The 20214-nt window shown below is 39.5% G+C and overlaps 1 protein-coding gene across 1 annotated transcript in view; it reads right to left on the reverse strand.

The window, feature by feature from the left end:
* IQCM (IQ motif containing M) overlaps positions 1–19839 on the reverse strand; it is a 154554-nt gene extending 134715 nt beyond the window's left edge. The window contains exons 1-3 of the mRNA XM_070758155.1: positions 19821–19839; positions 17434–17486; positions 15097–15196 (exon numbers count right to left, since the gene is read on the reverse strand). Coding sequence (XP_070614256.1) covers positions 15097–15196; positions 17434–17486; positions 19821–19839 — 172 coding nt within the window. The remainder of the gene's footprint in view (positions 1–15096; positions 15197–17433; positions 17487–19820) is intronic.
* Between the last annotated feature and the right edge of the window lie 375 nt (positions 19840–20214).

Consider the following 20214-nt stretch of genomic DNA (forward strand, 5'->3'; position numbering starts at 1 on the left):
TGGGTTACAGGAAAAACCTTAATATTTTCTTTCATTTTATATATATAAAAAAGCCAATGGTACAAAAATGGTCAATTGGTCTTATTTTTCACTGCAGATTGCAATGCAACCCCAAATTGTGCATATAATCTGCTGATCGCACTAGAACTTTCTAAGCCTTACACTATAACCTAGAGCAGTGATGGTGAACCGTTTTTTCTTTGGGTGCCAAAAGAGCGTGCGCACACACTATCATGCATGCGCCAAGTGCCCACACCCATAAATCAATGCCTGGGTAGGGGAAAAATAGCTTCCCACACATCCCTGGAGGCCCTCTGGAGACCGGAAACAGACAGTTTCCCAACTTCTGATGGGCCCGGTAGGCTTGTGTTTTGCCATCCCCAGGCTCCAAAGGCTTTCCTGGAGCCAGTGGAGGATAAAATCAACCTCCCCTATTCCCCTCTCCAGGCCTTCTGGAAGCCAAAAAAGCACTCCTGGAGCCTCCCATCAGCTGGCTGGCACGTTAGAGCTGAGCTAGGGCAACAGCTCATGTGCCAGCAGATATGGCTCTGTGTGCCACCTGTGGCAACCGTGCCATAGGTTCACCACCACTGACCTAGAGAATATTTCCAGAGCAATAAACATCACTGAAAACATTAAGAGTTTTCACCTGACACTCTTTTTGTAGCATAAAGTGCACTGATGTGCCTATCGTTCCCTGTCCAATCTTCTTTCCTTATCTCATATATCATACATTTTCTCTCCTTTCCTCCAACCTCTCTTCTTTCTTTCTATCATTATATATATATATATATATATTATATATATATCATTATATATATTACTTAATGTCTATTCTCCTTCATATGTATTGTATATTGGACAAAGAATAAATAAAAAATAAATAAAATAAAGCAGTGTTTCCCAACCGTGGCAACTTGAAGATACTTGGACTTCAACTCCCAGAATTCCCCAGCCAGCATCCCCTGGCTGGGGAATTCTGGGAGTTGAAGTCCAAATATCTTCAAGTTGCCAAGGTTGGGAAACACTGGCATAAAGGATGAGCAATAAATTGTTTACAGCATACTCAAAAATTAAACATTAATTTATGTTAGAACCTTGAGATAAAAAGTATAGATCAGCATATCCGTCAACAATATGGACAGATGAAATCTACTATTGTTACTTTTGAAACTTCTTAGATTAAGCAGATAAAAAGAATAATGCAAGATCAGGGCAAAGGGTCATATACTTTGCATTTTGCTATTCTAAAGGATCAGTACAGATCATAATTATCAAAGCACCCATCTATTGTATATTCCAAGAATTGGTACTAAAATGCATGATGCATTTGTTCAGAAGCATCATATAACTGATTCACAGTACTCTGATTGCTTCTTGTGTATACAGATTATATAGCTTAATTTTATACCGTGTGAAAAAGACTGACTTTTATTGCTACTAAAACTTCCACTGTATGCTTATTGAGTAATCTCAGCACTCACAATATGGGAGAAAAATAGACTCTATCAAGCTACTTTCTCTGCACATAATTTTACACATCTCAACTGTATCAACTGCTCACTTTTTTGAACCTAATAACTACAAACTGCTACCTTCTCAAGAACTCAACCTTAGGGCTTGCTAAACATAGCAATCCTTGTGTATTCTTCCAGATTAACCTCCTTCAAGTGACCTTCCAAATCACTCCTCCACCCCCCCAAAAAAAAATATTGTTGGAAGATATGTGCATCTCTTTGTATATAAACACTTATGTAGAGACTCCACAATTTTACTGCTAAATGAATAATTGCATTTATTTATTTATTTGATTGATTGATTGATTGATTGATTGATTGATTGATTGATTTGTATGCCATACTGTATACTGTACAATAACTGAATTATACAATATGAAAGCAATACTTTAAAAACACACTGCATATTAAAAACATTTAAAAATAGTAAAAAATGTTACATTCACTAAATTCCATCTCAATCTTCAAGTACTAAAACAATCCTATTTCTATGGTCAATTAGTACAGAAGTGTCTGTTATTTCTAAAGTTCAGATTTTTCAATTCAGATAATTATTATTGCACAAAACTGATTGTCAAACATTTTAACCTTAATAATAATCACCTTTGTTTCAGTTTTTAGAAAGTAATTGTTACTTATCTGATCATTATATAATCCATTTTATAAAGGGATTAAATCTGTATTTTTTAATCTGCATTTCCTAAAAAAGGGTAAACTTTCCAGTATGTAGACTTTCCCCTGGTCATCCTACTATTAGAAATGTATTATATATACTGAGTGATTCACCTGATAACTCTCCAGACCCCTATATCTTTCATTTCTGAAAAGGGTAAGGTTCTGCTTGATAGCTGATTGTGTCATTACAAATTATTATAAACATAGCTTACATATTGGAACAAATAATGATCTAGCCCAGGGTTGTCCAACTCCATTTTTATTGAGGGCCACATCAGAGTTGTGTTTGACCTTGTGTGGCAGTTGGACATGGCCATGGTGGGTGTGGTCAACTTGACAGCACTCATGTTGGAAGCATCTGTGGTGGCCCATACTCTGCCAGTGAAAACGAGTTTTCGAGCTCCATTTTTTGGTCCAATAGTCTCCTGCAAACCTCTACCAGAGAAAATGGAGCTTGGAGAACTCTGTTTTCTTTTTTAAAAATAAAATATGTTTATTGATTATCAAAAAAGAAAGGAAGAGAGGGAGAGAGGGAGGGGAAGAGAGAGAAAAAGAAAGAAAGAAAGAAAGAAAGAAAGAATACATCTTGGTATACTTTTACGAATCATAGATCCCATTTTTGCTGCAATTCTTCTTTACAATTCAATATGCAATATATTCATTTCAATTAACTAAAGACAGAGAGAAAGAGAAATAGATGTTTTCATATATATATATGTGTATTTTTAGTGGTTAAGATGAAAAGAAATCTAAATAAATCGGTTTCTGTTAATCTAACAAGTAGAGAAAAAATTGTAGATGAATATATTTATAAATATTTATTTTGTCCCTTATTATTATTTGGATCTGTTTTATGTGCATTTCTCTTTCTTTCTTTCTTTCTTTCTTTCTTTCTTTCTTTCTTTCTTTCTTTCTTTATTTATTTATTTATTTATTTATTTATTTATTTATTTATTTATTTATTATTTGACTTACATGGTGCCTCTCTCTGTGGACTTGGGGTGGCTTACAACATTTCAATAACAAATACAATATATAAAACACTTCTAATCCAATTAATAGAAATAATTAATTTAAAAATTATCTTAAAAACCTAAACATTTAAAAATCAAACATTCACATGCAAAGTCTTAACATATACTATATATACTCTAACATATAGTATCACTCTATCTTATTTCTGTTTTGGATCCATTTGTACCACTTATTCCATATTTTATTAAGTTCTTTGTCTTTTGTTCCCTTATTTTTCCCATTGGTAGATGGACCAGTTGGGCCAGTTGTTTACTGTTTCCAGGGCAACCCCATGGGCCAGATTTAAGCACTTCACGGGCCAGATCTGGCTCCCAGCCCTTGAGTTTAACACCCCTGATCTAGCCCATGAGTAAGTCACCTCTTTCTCTCTCTAATCTTCAGGTTGAAAAATGCTGTCCACAGAGGCAACAGAAAGGAGAAAGAAAACACTGAGCTTAGGAAAGCCAGTCCCCAGCAAAGAAACAGAATTCTCCTTTCTTACAGTGGAGGCAATCGTTAAACAATTTGAATCTAACTGATACTTCCAGCAACTGACAGTAACAGTGATAACGGCAGAGGGCCTTAAGCACTTCCTGTCAGGAATGACACAGCATATCCGGCGAATCAGGAAATAACACAGCATGTCCAGGGCTCAGCCAATCAGGGAATGAATGTCCAGGGCTCAGCCAATCAGGGGATGACACAGCAGGTCCAGGGCTCAACCAATCAGAGGCAGAGATGGAACCTCTTCTGGCTGTCAGAGGAAATCATCTAAGAACTCTGTCTACAACTGGTAACTGTCACAGTGATAACTACTCTGGGACAGGGGTAGGCAAAGTTGGCTCTTCTATAACTTGTGGACTTCAACTCCCAGAATTCCTGAGCCAACTCCGCCTACCCTTGCTCTGGGATTTTAGCCAAAGGATAAATTGTTGCTAGTTTGCTTCTCTTGCTGAAAAGACTATTCTAAAGGCTGCCATCATCAGGCTGAAGTTTCAAGCTTCGTGCTGTTGTAAAAAAAAATATATAGGCAAAGGTTGCAGGTTCAAGTCCCAGTGGGTATGGCTAGCTGATGAGGCCAAAATAAGGCCGAAATAGATCTATCCTAGTCTCCCTTAATTTTCAAATTCAGCTTAAACATGTGACACATACAGATAGAATTGTCGGCTATCAATAAAATTAACTGCCTTGGAAATGGCCCTGGGTTGGGCCGAGAGGCAAAAAAGGAGCTGTGATGTTCCTTCAATATACCAGGGTGATTCGACACAAAATGTAACCCTTCCCTGGTACAGAGCTGAAGGGATTGGATACTGTAGCCTAGAGGATAATTCTCTGCCTTACAAGGCAAAGGTTGCAGGTTCAAGTCCCAGTGGGTATGGCTAGCTGATGAGGCCAAAATAAGGCCGAAATAGATCTATCCTAGTCTCCCTTAATTTTCAAATTCAGCTTAAACATGTGAGATATATATATATATATATATATTAAATCCTGTTATGAATTAGACAGTTAGTGTACATCTAATTATTGGGGCCAGCACCAATTAGAACACTAATGCACCAATAGCAGGAATTGGGAAATTGGTATTTACAGACAATGGGTACTAGTTTTCTTCTCTTTTTGTATAATTAAACTAGAAATACGCTCCAGATATTAATATTTCCTTGATACAATTAGGTTATAATCCAAAGATCCCACTGAGTTTTATCATAATCCATTGAACCTTTTCAGACAAATCTCAGCTCCTACTGAGAACAATTTTGTCTTTAATACTACAGTTACATTACATCGCAAATGTGATAAATACAATAATATTAAAATACATAATAAAATCAGTAATAACGATAAATAATAACTTTAAAAGAACCATACACACACAGCAGTCAATATAATTCCAGGCCTGCCGGAAAAGCTAGGTCTTAACAGCTTTCCGGAAGATAGGTAGGGAGGAGATTCCATAGGGTCGGAGCCACCACAGAGAAGGCTCTTCCCTGAGGTCCTGCCAACTGACATTGTTTAGCGGACGGGATCTGGAGAAGACAGTGTATACTTAAGGTTATTTGAACCTCCTCTTTGTAAGGCACATATAATGTTTTTTGTTAAGGTACTATCTTAACCTCAATAACCACCCTTCTTGCCTTTCGTAAACTCCTTAAAACCCACCTCTGTCGTCAGGCATGGGGGAACTGAGATATTCTTTCCCCCTAGGCTTCTACAATTTATGGATGGTACGTTTGTATGTATGATTGGTTTTTAAAATAAGGGTTTTTAGCTGTTTCAGTATTGGATTGTCGCATGTTGTTTTTACCACTGTTGTTAGCCGCCCCGAGTCTATGGAGAGGGGCGGCATACAAATCCAATAAATGAATGAATGAATGAATGAATGAATGAATGAATGAATAAAATCTTAACCTCAACGCAGGTTCTGATACTCTCATAGAATATTTGCCATATTCTATGAGAGTATCATAGATATTCTACGTTAAGAGTATAAAACCACCAGTTAAAAACCACCACTTTATCAGATGGAAACTGGTTAAATTATTGTATGTCTTCTCATTCAAATTAGTAGTAGCATTTAAAAATGGAGTGGTATGTTGGGTGCTCCTCCACGTCTTGTCTGATTTTTCCCTTCCCTCTCTTCTTCTCATCCCTCAAGTTCATTCCTACATACCATTACACCCATTTCACTGATGACTGAGCAATCCTTAAAACCCACCTCTGTCGTCAGGCATGGGGGAACTGATATATTCTTTCCCCCTAGGCTTCTACAATTTATATATGGTATGTTTGTATGTATGATTGGTTTTTAAAATAAGGGTTTTTAGCTGTTTTAGTATTGGATTGTCGCATGTTGCTTTTATTTATTTATTTATTTATTTATTATTTATTTATTTGTTTATTTGTTTATTCATTTGTCCAATACATAAATACATAAGAAGAAAATAGACATGTGATAATATAAAAAGAGGGTGAAGGTGAACTTAGAGGAGAGGATATATGAAAGGAAGAGAATATATAAGATAGGTGAAAAAAAGGAAAGACAATTGGACAGGGGACGAAAGGCACACCAGTGCACTTATGTACGCCCCTTACTGGCCTCTTAGGAACCTGGAGAAGTCAATCGTGGAGAGTCTAAGGGAGAAGTGTTGGGGGTTAGCGGCTGATACAATTGAGTCCGGTAGTGAGTTCCAAGCTTCGATAACTCGATTGTTGAAATCAAGTTAGTTGGGGGAAAGATCAAAAGCAACATGAGAAAATATTATTTTACTGAAAGAGCAGTAGATCCTTGGAACAAACTTCCAGCAGACGTGGTAGATAAATCCACAGTAACTGAATTTAAACATGCCTGGAATAAACATATATCCATCCTAAGATAAAATACAGAAAATAGTATAAGGGCAGACTAGATGGACCATGAGGTCTTTTTCTGCCGTCAGACTTCTATGTTTCTATGTTTTACAGTCAATTTTGGCGCAGTTCGTATTAAGTTTGAATCTGTTGCGTGCTCTTGTGTTATTGCGGTTGAAGCTGAAGTAGTCATTGACTGATAAGACATTGCATATATGATCTTGTGGGCAACCACTGTTGTTAGCTGCCCCGAGTCTACGGAGAGGGGCAGCATACAAATCCAATAAATAAATAAATAAATAAATCCTCTCTAGTAAGAGAATTGCCTGTGTAGTATGAAGAAGGGGCTAGAATTATTTTTTGTGTTTCAGAAAACACACTTTTTTTTCACAGTCCTTGAGCTAATAAATCTTAGAGACCATTCTAGGGGAGGCTTGTTTTTTATTTTATTATTGTGACGTTTCCTCACCAGACACACAACACATTCCCTAATCTGTATTCCTGACATTACTTTCCCCTGGTACTCCATTTTTTTTCAAAGTCAGATTTAATACAGTTTGAGTAATTGCAGCTTTTGTACACTATTAAGCAAATTATGTTGCATCATGAACTGTCATCAGGGACTGCTGATTCAGAAAAGCTGGACGAGTGTTCTATGTATATGTCGGAAAATGAATGAGAAATAAGAAATATTCTCATCATTTGAGGGAGAATAATTAGTGAGAAGAAACAAAGAAGAGAAGAAATGGGGGCACTTTGGGGAAATCTAAGAAAGAAACCCATTTTCTTGGGCAGGATTTCTTATTTGCTTTTATATTGACAGCTATAAAGTAGCAACATTAATGAAAAATAAAAATAAAGGAGCGGTTAGGCAGAGCCAGGTAAGGAAAAACAAAATAGAGCGCTGGTGAGACCACATTTGGAGTACTGTGTTCAGTTCTGGAGACCTCACCTACAAAAAGATATTGACAAAATTGAACGGGTCCGAAGACGGGGTACAAGAATGGTGGAAGGTCTTAAGTATAAAACATATCAGGAAAGACTTAATGAACTCAATCTGTATAGTCTGGAAGACAGAAGGAAAAGGGGGGACATGATCGAAACATTTAAATATGTTAAAGGGTTAAATAGGGTTCAGGAGGGAAGTGTTTTTAACAGGAAAGTGAACACAAGAACAAGGGGACACAATCTGAAGTTAGTTGGGGGAAAGATCAAAGGCAACGTGAGAAAATATTATTTTACTGAAAGAGTAGTAGATCCTTGGAACAAACTTCCAGCAGACATGGTTGGTAAATCCACAGTAACCGAATTTAAACATGCCTGGGATAAACATATATCCATTGTAAGATAAAATACAGGAAATAGTATAAGGGCAGACGAGATGGACCATGAGGTCTTTTTCTGCCGTCAGTCTTCTATGTTTCTATGTTTCTAAAATAACCTCTTGGATTTCATTTTGAAGAAAAGAAAGTTATTCTTTGCATATAGCAGAGGCGTGTTCCTCCCAGTTCAGACTGGTTCTATAGAACCAGTAGTAATTTGGTGGCCTGGGTCGCTGGAACTGGCAATGACCCAGGCCTGCCATGCCCCTTACCCACTTCTCTTGGCGGTACCCATCTTGTTTTTTGCTTCTGCGCATGCACAGAAACTTTTTTCAAGTACTATCTGTATAATCAAGATTTATGAAGGGCTTCATAGCATATTTAATAGAAAATACCTTATTGCTAAATATGTACCGTATTTTTCGGTGTATAAAACGCACCCTTTTCCTCCCTAAAAGAGGCTGATAATTTGGATACTCTGAATATAGGTTTCTCCACCCGCCCCCCCTGCCCTAACTAGCTGCTAACGATCTTCCCAGCTCTTATCTTGCAGGCTCTTTCATTGTTTCTCTCTGCAAAGAATGTTTTCCAAGCCCTAAGTCTTTGCAGGGTTTTTTTTCATTGCTCTTACTTGCTCTGAGTAAGTTTCTTTCCAGCCCTAACCAGGTGCTAACAATGTTCCCAGCGTTTACCGGCTTGCAAGCTCTTTCATTATTACTCTCTGTTGCTCTATGTGCTCAGACTGTTTCTTTCAAGGTACTAATGTTCCCAGCTCTTACTGGCTTGCACGTTTGTTGCTTCTTACTCTCTCAGAATAAATTTTTTTAAAGCCCTTAACCAGGGGATAAAATTCATTTGCTGAAGCTGACCAGACTAAGGATGCTAGCCAGATGAATACCTGGTAAGCAGATTCTTTTCCCTGTTTTCCTCCCCAAAACCTAAGGTGCGTCTTACTTATTTATTTATTTATTTATTTATTTATTTATTTATTTATTTATTTATTTATTTATTTATTTATTTAGTCCAATGCACAATACATATTGAAGAGGATAGACATGAGTTATTATATATAAAGAAAGGATATAAAAGTCCAATACACAATGAGTGTTTTAGTGGGTATATATCAATATACACATAGTAAAATACATGATGAAGGTTATAGAGGCGATACTCATAGTAAAATATATCTAAGAAATAATAGAAAAGAAGATATAGGAATAGAATATATCAATGAAAGAATAGAAGAAGAGATATAGGAATAGAGGAAAGGTATATAGGAGATATAGGAGAGCAATAGGACAGGGCTTCTGATTGTCCCAATTCTGGGCTACCTGGGTACCACACGATATGGGGATCACCGCCACTCAACAGAGCTCAGTCACTAAGTGAGATAGGGCCCGGGACCCAGGGGAAGAGCCTTCTCTGTGGCGGCCCCGGCCCTTAGGAACCAACTCCCCCCAGAGATTAGAATTGCCCCCACCCTCCTCGCCTTTCGTAAGCTTCTTAAAACCCACCTCTGCCGTCAGGCATGGGGGAACTGAGATATCCTTTCCCCCTAGGCCTTTACAATTTACGCATGGTATGTCTGTTTGAATGTTTGGTTTTTATAATAAGGGTTTTTTTTAGTTATTTTAGTATTGGATTGGATTGTTACATGTTGTTTTTATCATTGTTGTTAGCCACCCCGAGTCTACGGAGAGGGGCGGCATACAAATCCAATAAATAAATAAATATATTTTTCTGGCAGAATATATTATTCTATTATATAATTATCATATTGCATTGCCTCTCCTGCAAATTTATTGAAGCTTGAACATGAGGAGGCTATAGAATAAGGGAAATGAAGATGATTATTTCCTCATTTTCCCTCAGCTGCTGCCACTTATGTAGAAGGAGAGAGGGTTTTTTTTTTTAATGCTGCTTATATTCTCTACTGCCAAAAACTGCTTAACCTCCTCATTCCCAGTTTTCCAGAGGAAAAAGGATAACGTCATATTTTTTTTAATTCTATCCAAAATGTTTTTTATTGAAACGATTTTCTCTGCCCTTTCTCTCTTTTCCATTTAAAAGAAAATGAAGCGAAATGGGGAATGTCCATGGAAGCAATATTTAATCAATCTGTCATGGATTAATCAACTAAAGAATTAACTGATTAATCAGTGGAGCTCTAGTTCTAATTAGTATGGCAAAAATTTAATTAATAAGTCAGGCTGACATGAAACACTAGAGGGGCATGCTATAGCTCACTAAGTCTCCATCCAAGACATTTTGCTGGCTGAAGTAAAGTTGGCATGTGTCAATATTTAATGTGCTAACTGGACAGGTAATTGATTTTTATATCAACACCAAGAATGGGACAGCAGATTCAGTGCAGAGGAGTAGTCGAATTCAGTGTTTCCCAACCTTGGCAACTTGAAGAGATTTGGACTTCAACTCCCAGAATTCCCCAGCCAGCTTTCTCTGGCTGTTCGGAAACTTCAGATCGTGCAGAATGCAGCTGCGAGAGCAGTCATGGGCTTCCCTAGGTATGCCCATGTCACACCAACACTCCGCAGTCTGCATTGGTTGCCGATCAATTTCCGGTCACAATTCAAAGTGTTGGTTATGACCTTTAAAGCCCTTCATGGCATCGGACCAGAATATCTCCGAGACCACCTTCTGCCGCATGAATCCCAGCGACCGATTAGGTCCCACAGAGGGGGCCTTCTCCAGGTCCCGTCAACTAAACAATGTCGGTGGGCGGGCCCCAGGGGAAGAGCCTTCTCTGTGGTGGCCCCGACTCTCTGGAACCAGCTCCCCCCAGAGATTAGAACTGCCCCTACCCTCCTCGCCTTTCGCAAACTCCTTAAAACCCACCTTTGTCGTCAGGCATGGGGGAACTGAGATATCTCCCCCGGGCCTATACAATTTATGTATGGTATGCTTGTGTGTATGTCTGTTTAATAATGGGTTTTTTAAATATTTTATATTGTAAATTATTAGATTTGTTATAAACTGTTTTTATTGTGTTGTGAGCTGTCCCGAGTCTACGGAAAGGGGCGGCATACAAATCTAATAAATAATAATAATAATAATAATAATAATAATAATAATAATAATAATAATAATAATCTTCAAGTTGCCAAGGTTGGGAAACACTGGTCTAATTCACCAGGCCTAAAACAGGCCATATGTCAAGCACAGATCTGTCTTCAATAAACTACCCATATTTTTCCACCCCATGCTTTTGCCTGATTATACTTTTTATCCCAGCAGAAGATTTTTATGAGGAAGTCTGTAATGTAAAACCAAACTCTGACCACAGAAATATAATTAGAACTTAAAAAGGAAAGTGTTGGATACATTTTGAATGTTTCTGGATTTGACAACTTATGAGAAATGCTAACAATGAAATTTAAAGGTTGCTTCTGGGCCTCACGGAATATGATTTTCTGTTTTACAACACTGGGCTGCTTTTTCATATTATTTGGCTTTACTAGAAGGAAGTGTTTCTTCTGTTATCTTTAACAGGGATCATTTGCATATCACGAAAGCCGCCAAGAATAAAAATAACAGGAATCAAGCAAGGTGTCTATAGGAAAGGAATCTGGCTCAGAAGGGTGATGTTTGCAGGGAAATGATTTTCTATCCCATAAGCCTGGTTATCAACATCATCTGGCTCACACATGAGGAGAGGGAAAGATTTAAAACTGTTGTACCTACTCCTGATCAGTGGGAGGATGATGAAGATATTGAGGACTCGGATTCAGATAGCGTTTATGAATTAGTGGGGGGCCCGGGGTTACAGGTAGTAGAACAGGTGGGAGGCCAGCCACAGGACGGGGCTATGAGTTCAGGATCTAGCGAGGGAGAATCAGACGCTCGCTGGGTTAACCCTAAATTCAGAAGGGTCCAAAAACGTAGAGAACAGAGGTCTGGAAGAAGATATTAAGGAGAGGAATGGGTTAAATACTGTAGTGATATATTTAGCACGTCAGGGGATCAGTGGAGAAGAAGGGTGGAGTTTCAATGTTGCCGAAGGGAAAATTGATGTGTTTTTGCCGCTCTGGCCCACCTCCTGCCCCAAGGACTGTGGATGTGGGGGAGACAGCCACATGCTGCAGGCCTGTTTTGCCCCCAGTGGAATCTGCTGATGAAGGCTCCTCTGACCAAGAAGACATGAGTGACAGGGAGGAGGAGAGTGTGGCAGACAGCTCAGAAGGAGATCAATTATCTAGCTCCTCCTTGGATTCAGAACAAGAGTTAATGATACAGCCACGCATGCGGAGAGCGATGCATAGGCAACAACAACTGAGAGATTATTATCAAAGAAAATGAGGTCACCTGTGGTTGGGTGGGGCTGTGGTAATTAGTGAGGCTGCTATAAATAGCAGCCTGTGGGTTTGGCCATTGTGGAGGATTATCTGATCGTGTTTCATGACTGCTTTACTGACTTTGACTTTTTGTGTGCTGATTTTTCCCCGCTTTGAAATTAAACCAGGGCAAAGTGTGTGTCACTTTGTGAAAGAAGAAGGACTGTGAATTGCCGCACAGCTGCAAGCTAAGTATCACAGAACTGATAAGGGACTTGTACAAATTACCAGTTTGTTTGGAGACAAGTGCTCTTTGCTATACCAAAAGAGGGCTTGGTTTAAGTGAATTTTCATTATAAAGAACATTGTTTTGAATTTTCAAACGTGTGTGTGTGTCTGAAATTGTATCTGTGCATTTTTGGGAGGATTCTATCAGAGAGCTCGACATAACATAAAATAAGCAAAAGGATTCGGTATTGTTACCCTGTCAGTTCTGTTGTTTTTTAAAGTCATGCTGTTAGGAAAATAAATCTTGTTAAGTGGAGCAGGAGAAGGAATGTGAGAAATGCAGCTAAGAGAGATAAGGACCAAGTGCTTGTATGGAATGTGTTGAATTACAGGAGAGAAATAAATGGAGTTTCTTTATTCATGAAATGATGCATTTAATAAGAGTTATTTGTAATTGCTGAATTTCTACCAGAAACCAGAACAAAAACCATGACATTTGGTAAGATACACACATTAGAATTTTTTTAAATATTTATATATATATATAATATTAAATAATATAATACACACGCACACACACACTGCTCAAAAAAATAAAGGGAACACTCAAATAACACATCCTAGGTCTGCGTGAATGAAATATTCTCATTGAATATTTTGTTCTGTACAAAGTTGAATGTACTGACAACAAAATGAAATTGATTGTCAATCAGTGTTGCTTCCTAAGTGGACAGTTTGATTTCACAGAAGTTTGATTTACTTGGAGTTATATTGTGTTGTTTAAGTGTTCCCTTTATTTTTTTTTTGAGCAAGGCAGAAGCCTCAGGATCAAATCCCAGTACAGGTATGGCTAGCTGATGAGGCCAGAACAAGGCCGAAATAGCGTTATCCTACTCTCCCTTAATTTTAAAAATTCATCAAAAACATGTGAGATACACACACACACACACACATGTCACATGGGGTTTTTGCTAAATTTTGAAAATTAAGGGAGACTAGGATAGATCTACTTCGGCCTTATTTTGGCCTCATCAGCTAGCCATACCCTCACTGGGACTTGAACCTGCAATCTTTGCCTTGTAAGGCAAAGAATTAGCCTCTAGGCTACAGTATCCAATCCCTGCATATACTGTATATATATTCTCAATTAAATTAAATTATCACAATCAGGATATGGATATAATCCCCACAACCACCACTTCTGAATCACTTTCTCTTTATACATACAGGGACCAAATAAAAATGACTTTAATGTGTTTTTTTAAATACTTAAATCTCCCCGGGCCTATATAATTTATCTATGGTATGTTTGTAGGTATGTCTGCTTAAAAATGGGGTTTTCTTAACTACTTTAAATTGTAAATTGTAAATTATTAGATTTGTTATGAATTGTTTTATTATGTTATGAGCCGCCCCGAGTCTACGGAAAGGGGCGGCATACAAATCTAATAAATAAATAAATAAATAAATAAATAAATACATACATACATACATACATACATACATACATACATACATACATACATACACTTCTCCTGACATGTATGGATATAAATGTAATGGAGGGGAGGAAGGAAGCACTGGATATAGTATGAAATTCAGTTTTGGTTTATTTTCCCTGTTCTACTCCTGAACTGATTCTCCGACAAGTAAGATTAGTAAAACACAATTCGACTCATAAAATTATCCAATTGGGAAGAATCATGTAAGCCACCACATGTAGCTACATGCTCCAGATATCTAAATAAATAGCACACCGCTTTTGCAAGCAAAGTCAATGGGGAAGCCAGAAACACGTTACTAACTCAATAACTGTAGTGATTCACTGAACAACTGTGGCAATAAATTCAATTCAATTCAATTCAATTTATTAGATTTGTATGCCGCCCCTCCGAAGACTCGGGGCGGCTCACAACAACGATAAAAACATTATAATGACACAAATCTAATATTAAAAATAACTAAAACCCTTATCATAATTAAAAACCAAACAGCACATACATACCAAACATAAATTATAATGAGCCTGGGGGAAAGATGTCTCAAATCCCCTATGCCTGGCGGTATAGGTGGGTCTTAAGTAGTTTACGGAAGACAAGGAGGGTGGGAGCAGTTCTAATCTCTGGGGGGAGTTGATTCTAGAGGGCCGGGGCTGCCACAGAGAAGGCTCTTCCCCTGGGGCCCGCCAGACGACATTGTTTAGTCGACGGGACCCGGAGAAGGCCAACTCTGTGGGACCTTATCAGCTGCTGGGATTCGTGCAGTAGCAGGCGGTTCCGGAGGTACTCTGGTCCAATGCCATGTAGGGCTTTAAAGGTCATGACCAACACTTTGAATTGTTGGCAGCCAATGCAGACCACGGAGTGTTGTAGATACTTGGGCGAATCTGGGAAGCCAGATAAAGGTTGTAAAATGGGAAAAAACTCACTTAGCAACTGAGCAATGGAAATCTGGGGTTCAATTGTGGTCATAAGTCGAGGACTACCTATAATACAGATGAAGCCCCAACGTGAGCCATGACGAATGAGTGAAAAAGGAGCTGCCAGCTCTTGCTGGTACAGTATCTTGAAAGTGGAGCAAAAGAAGTCAATGTAAAGGAAGCATAGACACCTAAGGTCCTTGGCATTTTCTCCAGCATTCAGTGCTTCTTGCTCTCTTACTTTTTTCCTAAGTCACTTTCTCTCTCTTTCTCTTACTTACCTTCAGCTTCCATTGTGAGAAAAGGTCTTAATGTACACGTGTCCACTACTGGATAGTCCCACGGTCTTGGGAGAGTTTTATTTATGCTCCTATCCTGCAACTGAAAAACATTGAAGATATAAAAGCTTTAATATCCTTTATTAAAAACTCAAATATTTGAACAGTGCCGTATTTCTTCTGCGATTAACTTTTCCCAACGTTTTCCATCTTGCTCCTAGCATCCTTGCTACTCTTCTAAACCTTTAAGTAGTTCCCAATTTGCAATCGCAACTGGCACTGGAGTTCCCATCATAAGTCATTGCAATCATAAGTCAAGTCAAAACCGATTTTATGACCATTTTTATGACACATTAAATGAATCTCCATGTTCTTAAATGAAACTTAATTACAAAAGGCAAGGAGGGTGGGGGCAATTCTAATCTCTGGGGGGGAGTTGGTTCCAGAGGGCCGGGGCTGCCACAGAGAAGGCTCTTCCCCTAGGTCCCACCAAACAACATTGTTTAGTTGACGGGACCCGGAGAAGGCCCACTCTGTGGGACCTAACTGGTCGCTGGGATTCGTGCAGCAGAAGGCAGTCCCTGAGATAATCTGGTCCGGTGCCATGAAGGGCTTTATCGGTCATAACCAACACTTTGAATTGTGACCGGCAACCAATGCAGACTGCGGAGTGTTGGTGTAACATGGGCATATTTGGGGAAGCCCATGATTACTCTCGCAGCTGCATTCTGCACGACCTGAAGTTTCCGAACACTTTTCAAAGGTAGCCCCATGTAGAGAGCATTACAGTAGTCGAGCCTCGAGGTGATGAGGGCATGAGTGACTGTGAGCAGTGACTCCCGGTCCAAAGAGGGCCGCAACTGATGCACCAGGCAAACCTGGGCAAACGCCCCCCTCGCCACAGCCGAAAGATGTTTCTCTAATGTGAGCTGCGGATCGAGGAGGACACCCAAGTTGCGGACCCTGTCTGAGGGGGTCAATAATTCCCCTCCCAGGGTGGTGGACGGACGGATGGAATTGTCCTTGGGAGGCAAAACCCACAGCCACTCCGTCTTATCAGGGTTGAGTTTGAGTCTGTTGACACCCATCCAGGCCCCAACAGCCTCCAGACACCGGCACATCACTTCCACTGCTTCGTTGATTGGAAATGGGGTGGAGATGTAAAGCTGGGTATTATCAGCGTACTGATGATACCTCACCCCATGCCCTTGGATGATCTCACCCAGCGGTTTCATGTAGATATTGAATAGCAGGGGGGAGAGGACCGACCCCTGAGGCACCCCACAAGGGAGAGACCTCGGGGTCGACCTCTGACCCCCCACTAACACCGACTGCGACCGACCGGAGAGGTAGGAGGAGAACCACTGAAGAACAGTGCCTCCCACTCCCAACCCCTCCAGCCGGCACAGAAGGATACTATGGTCAATGGTATCGAAAGCTGCTGAGAGGTCAAGAAGCACCAGGACAGAGGATAAACCCGCTGGAGCTGGAGTGCCACCACCTTCTCAACAACCTTCCCCATAAAGGTTGTCAACCCATTGTTCCAAATGAGGGGTGGGGGTTTGCCAGACAATGGAAAGAAAGGTCGCAAATCATGATCGTGTGATTATAGGACACTGCAATCATTTGTAAATGTGACCTGGTTGTGAAGTTCCAAATTGCAACCACATTAGCATGGTTGTGATGCAATGGTTGTAAGTGGTATGATTAGTCATAAAGGCAAGACCACTGTAACTTCTAATGAATTGTCACAAATTGAGAACTACCTGTATACCACTGGATCATAATTCTTAACTGCACTGAACATAGTTGTAATCAAACTTCCAGTTTAGTATGCACTGAAATCTGTGTATTCAGATCAGATTAGGTAGGTATGCTCCCAGTTCCATTAGCAAAATAAACCTGATGTTTATTTATTAAATACTAGCAAAAATAGTTAATTGACAAAAAAGAGACAAAGAGCAAAAGTTTGTGTGCGTGTGAGGGAGAGAGCACGCGAGGGGTGGGAGGGAGGGCGAGCTTTATAGAGCCAACCAATTATATCCACTTATATTAGCACTAAGCACAGCTGCAAAAATGACAAATGTAATATTAGGCTGCATCAAATTGAAGTACTGTTTTCAAATTATGCATAGTTACACTTTCTTCTGCTCTCATCATGTTGAATATATCACCCACCAAATTACTTCTTAAATGGTACAGAATAGAAGACAGATAACCTGGTGCCTTACTTTTCATCTCTATTCTAGTACAGTACTTCTATACAAATAAAATAATTACAGCTGAAAAAAGCAAAGACCAGCTTTTTGGGGGTGTTGTTCATGATCTGTGCTGTATTACCATTTTTGCAGCTATACCCAGTTCTGATATAAGTACTATTCCAAGATTTCCACCTTAAGAGTATAATCAAACCACTATATTTTTGGAGTATAAGACGCACCTAATATAAGACGCACTTAGTTTTGGAGGAGAAAAATAGGGGAAATAATCTGTTTACCAGTATTCATCTGGCTAGCATCCTTAGTTTGGTCATCTTCAGCACATTATTTTATCCCCCTGGTTAAGGGCTTAAAAAAATTATTCTGAGACAGTAACAATGAAAGAGCTTGCAAGCCAGTAAGAGCTGGGAACATCATTAGCACTTGGAAAGATACAGTATGAGCAAATAGAGCGATGGAAAAAATCCTGCAAAGACTTAGGGCTTGGAAAACATTCTTCTTTACAGAGAGTAACAATGAAAGAGCTTCCAAGCCAGTAAGATCTGGGAACATTGTTAGCACCTGGTTAGGGCTGGAAAGAAACATTTGAAAAGTAAAGCAATGGAAAAAAAAACTCTACAAAGACAGTGTTTGGAAAACATTCCTTGCAGAGAGTAACAATGAAAGAGCTTGCAAGCGGGTAAGAGCTGAGAACATCATTAGCACCTGGTTAGAGCTGGAAAGAAATATTTGGAGCAAGTTAGACCAATGGGGAAAAAACTGCAAAAACTTAGGGCTTGGAAAACATTCTTCACAGAGAGTAGCAATGAAAGAGCTTTGGTACATTAATAGCACCTGGTTAGGGCTGGAAAGAAACATCCGGAGCAAGTAAAGCAATGAAACACCCACCCACACCCAAAGACAGGGTTTGGAATACATTCTGGACAGAGAGTAACAATGAGAGAGTTTGCAAGTTGGTAAAAGCTGGGAACATCATTAGCAAATGGTTGGAGCTGGAAAGAAACATTTGTAGCAAATAGAGAATGGAAAAAAAATCAAAGACAGAGTTTGGAAAACATTCTTCACAGAGAGTAACAATGAAAAAGCTTGCAAGCCTGTAAGAGCTGTGAACATCATTAGCACCTGGTTAGGGCTGGAAAGAAAGTTACTCGGAGCAAGTTAGAGAAATGAAAAAACCCTGCAAAGACTTTGGGCTTGGAAAACATTCTTCGCAGAGAGAAACAATGAAAGAGCCTGCAAATTAAGAGCTGGGAAGATTGTCAGCAGCTAGTTAGGGCTGGGAAAAAAAGCTATATTCAGAGTATAAGATGGACCCAAATTATCAGCCTCTTTTAGGGAGGAAAAAGGTGTGTCTTATAAACCGAAAAATACAGTAGTAATTTATTTTCCCATCCTGAATTACTCATGTGACTTAGTATCTCGTTCCAGTTTGAACACTTTTTTTGAGTACAATTTTTCAGCTAGGTATGTATCCATTAATTTTCACACAATCCAACTCACTTTAATGAAGTTGGGATTTTTGAAGTCCAAAAGTAACACATTAAAGATAAACCTTACATCAGGATTTCTAAACTGTTCAGCTCATTGACACCTTTATAAAGCTTCAGATTCTTCATCAGCAACAGCAGGCTACTTTAAAAGTACAGTGGTGCCTCGGTTCTCGACCACAATTCGTTCCAGAAGTGTGGTCGAGAACCGATTTGGTCGAGTACCGAATTTATTTATCCCATAGGAAATAATGGAAATGGATTTAATTGGTTCCCAGCCCCTGTTAACTCGCTGGGAACCAATTAAATCTATTTTCTTTATTTCCTATGGGATAAATACATTTGGTACTCCAAGCTGCAGGAAGGGTGGGGGCGGCTGCAATCCCGGCAGCTTTGGGGGGCTCCTTTCCTCAATGCTTCATATTATTACCTGTAAGCAGCTGCAAAAACTTTCTCCTTCCCAGTGGCGGCAACGGTGGTGGCTTCCTTTTGAGGAGCAACAGCGCCAGGAACGTCACGTAATGAAGGGAAGCTGCTGGAGTGGCGGCAACTGCTGAGATGGCTCTGGCGGCTTCCCTTCATCACGTGACGTTCCCGGCGCTGTTGCTACTCGAAGGGAATCCGCTGCCATTGCCGCCGCCGGGAAGGAGAAAGTTTTTGCAGCTGCTTACAGGTAATAAGAGGAAGCAATGAGGAAAGGAGCCCCCCAAAGCTGCCGGGATTGCAGCCGCCCCCACCCTTCCTGCAGCTTGGAGCTCTTATAGAGCTCCTCAGCCCCCTGAAGCTGCTGGGATTGCAGCAGCCCTGGCGGTAACATTTTGGATAATGAACAAAATTTTCTGTGGCTGTTCGGTATCCGAATTTTTGTTCAGATACCGAAGCAAATTTTTGCCGAAAATTTTGCTCGTTACCCGAAATGTACGAGAACCAAAGTGTTCGAGTACTTAGGTACCACTGTATTATATTAACTAATAGTGCTATAAAAAACAGTAAAAACAACAACACAATAATGGACACTCACACTGATCCTTGGAAGTCATGTTGAGCACTTTGGTAAAATATCACATATACCTGAAGTCATTTGCAAATAGGCCAAAATGCCAGTACTACATTCACACAATTAGATACTGTTGTTGCTCATCCCTTTGTTCCATAGGCAGGATTCTGTGACATCATCAGAAAAACAATAAAAAGAGAACCTTACTTCTATCTGAAAGGGTGTGAGTGATGGCAGCTCGGAAACAGCTTGATAGAAATATTTTTCAAAAGGAATTTTGACCATGAGCACTTTATGCTACTAGTGACACTCTAGGCCAGTGATGACAAATCTTTTTTTCCTCGGGTACCAAAAGAGCATGGGCACAAACTATCATGCATGCACAAATTATCTATAATTCAATGCCTGGGGAGGGCAA

The sequence above is a fragment of the Erythrolamprus reginae genome, chromosome 7 (genome assembly GCF_031021105.1).
Source record: "Erythrolamprus reginae isolate rEryReg1 chromosome 7, rEryReg1.hap1, whole genome shotgun sequence".
In the NCBI taxonomy this organism is placed as follows: Eukaryota; Metazoa; Chordata; class Lepidosauria; order Squamata; family Dipsadidae; genus Erythrolamprus; species Erythrolamprus reginae.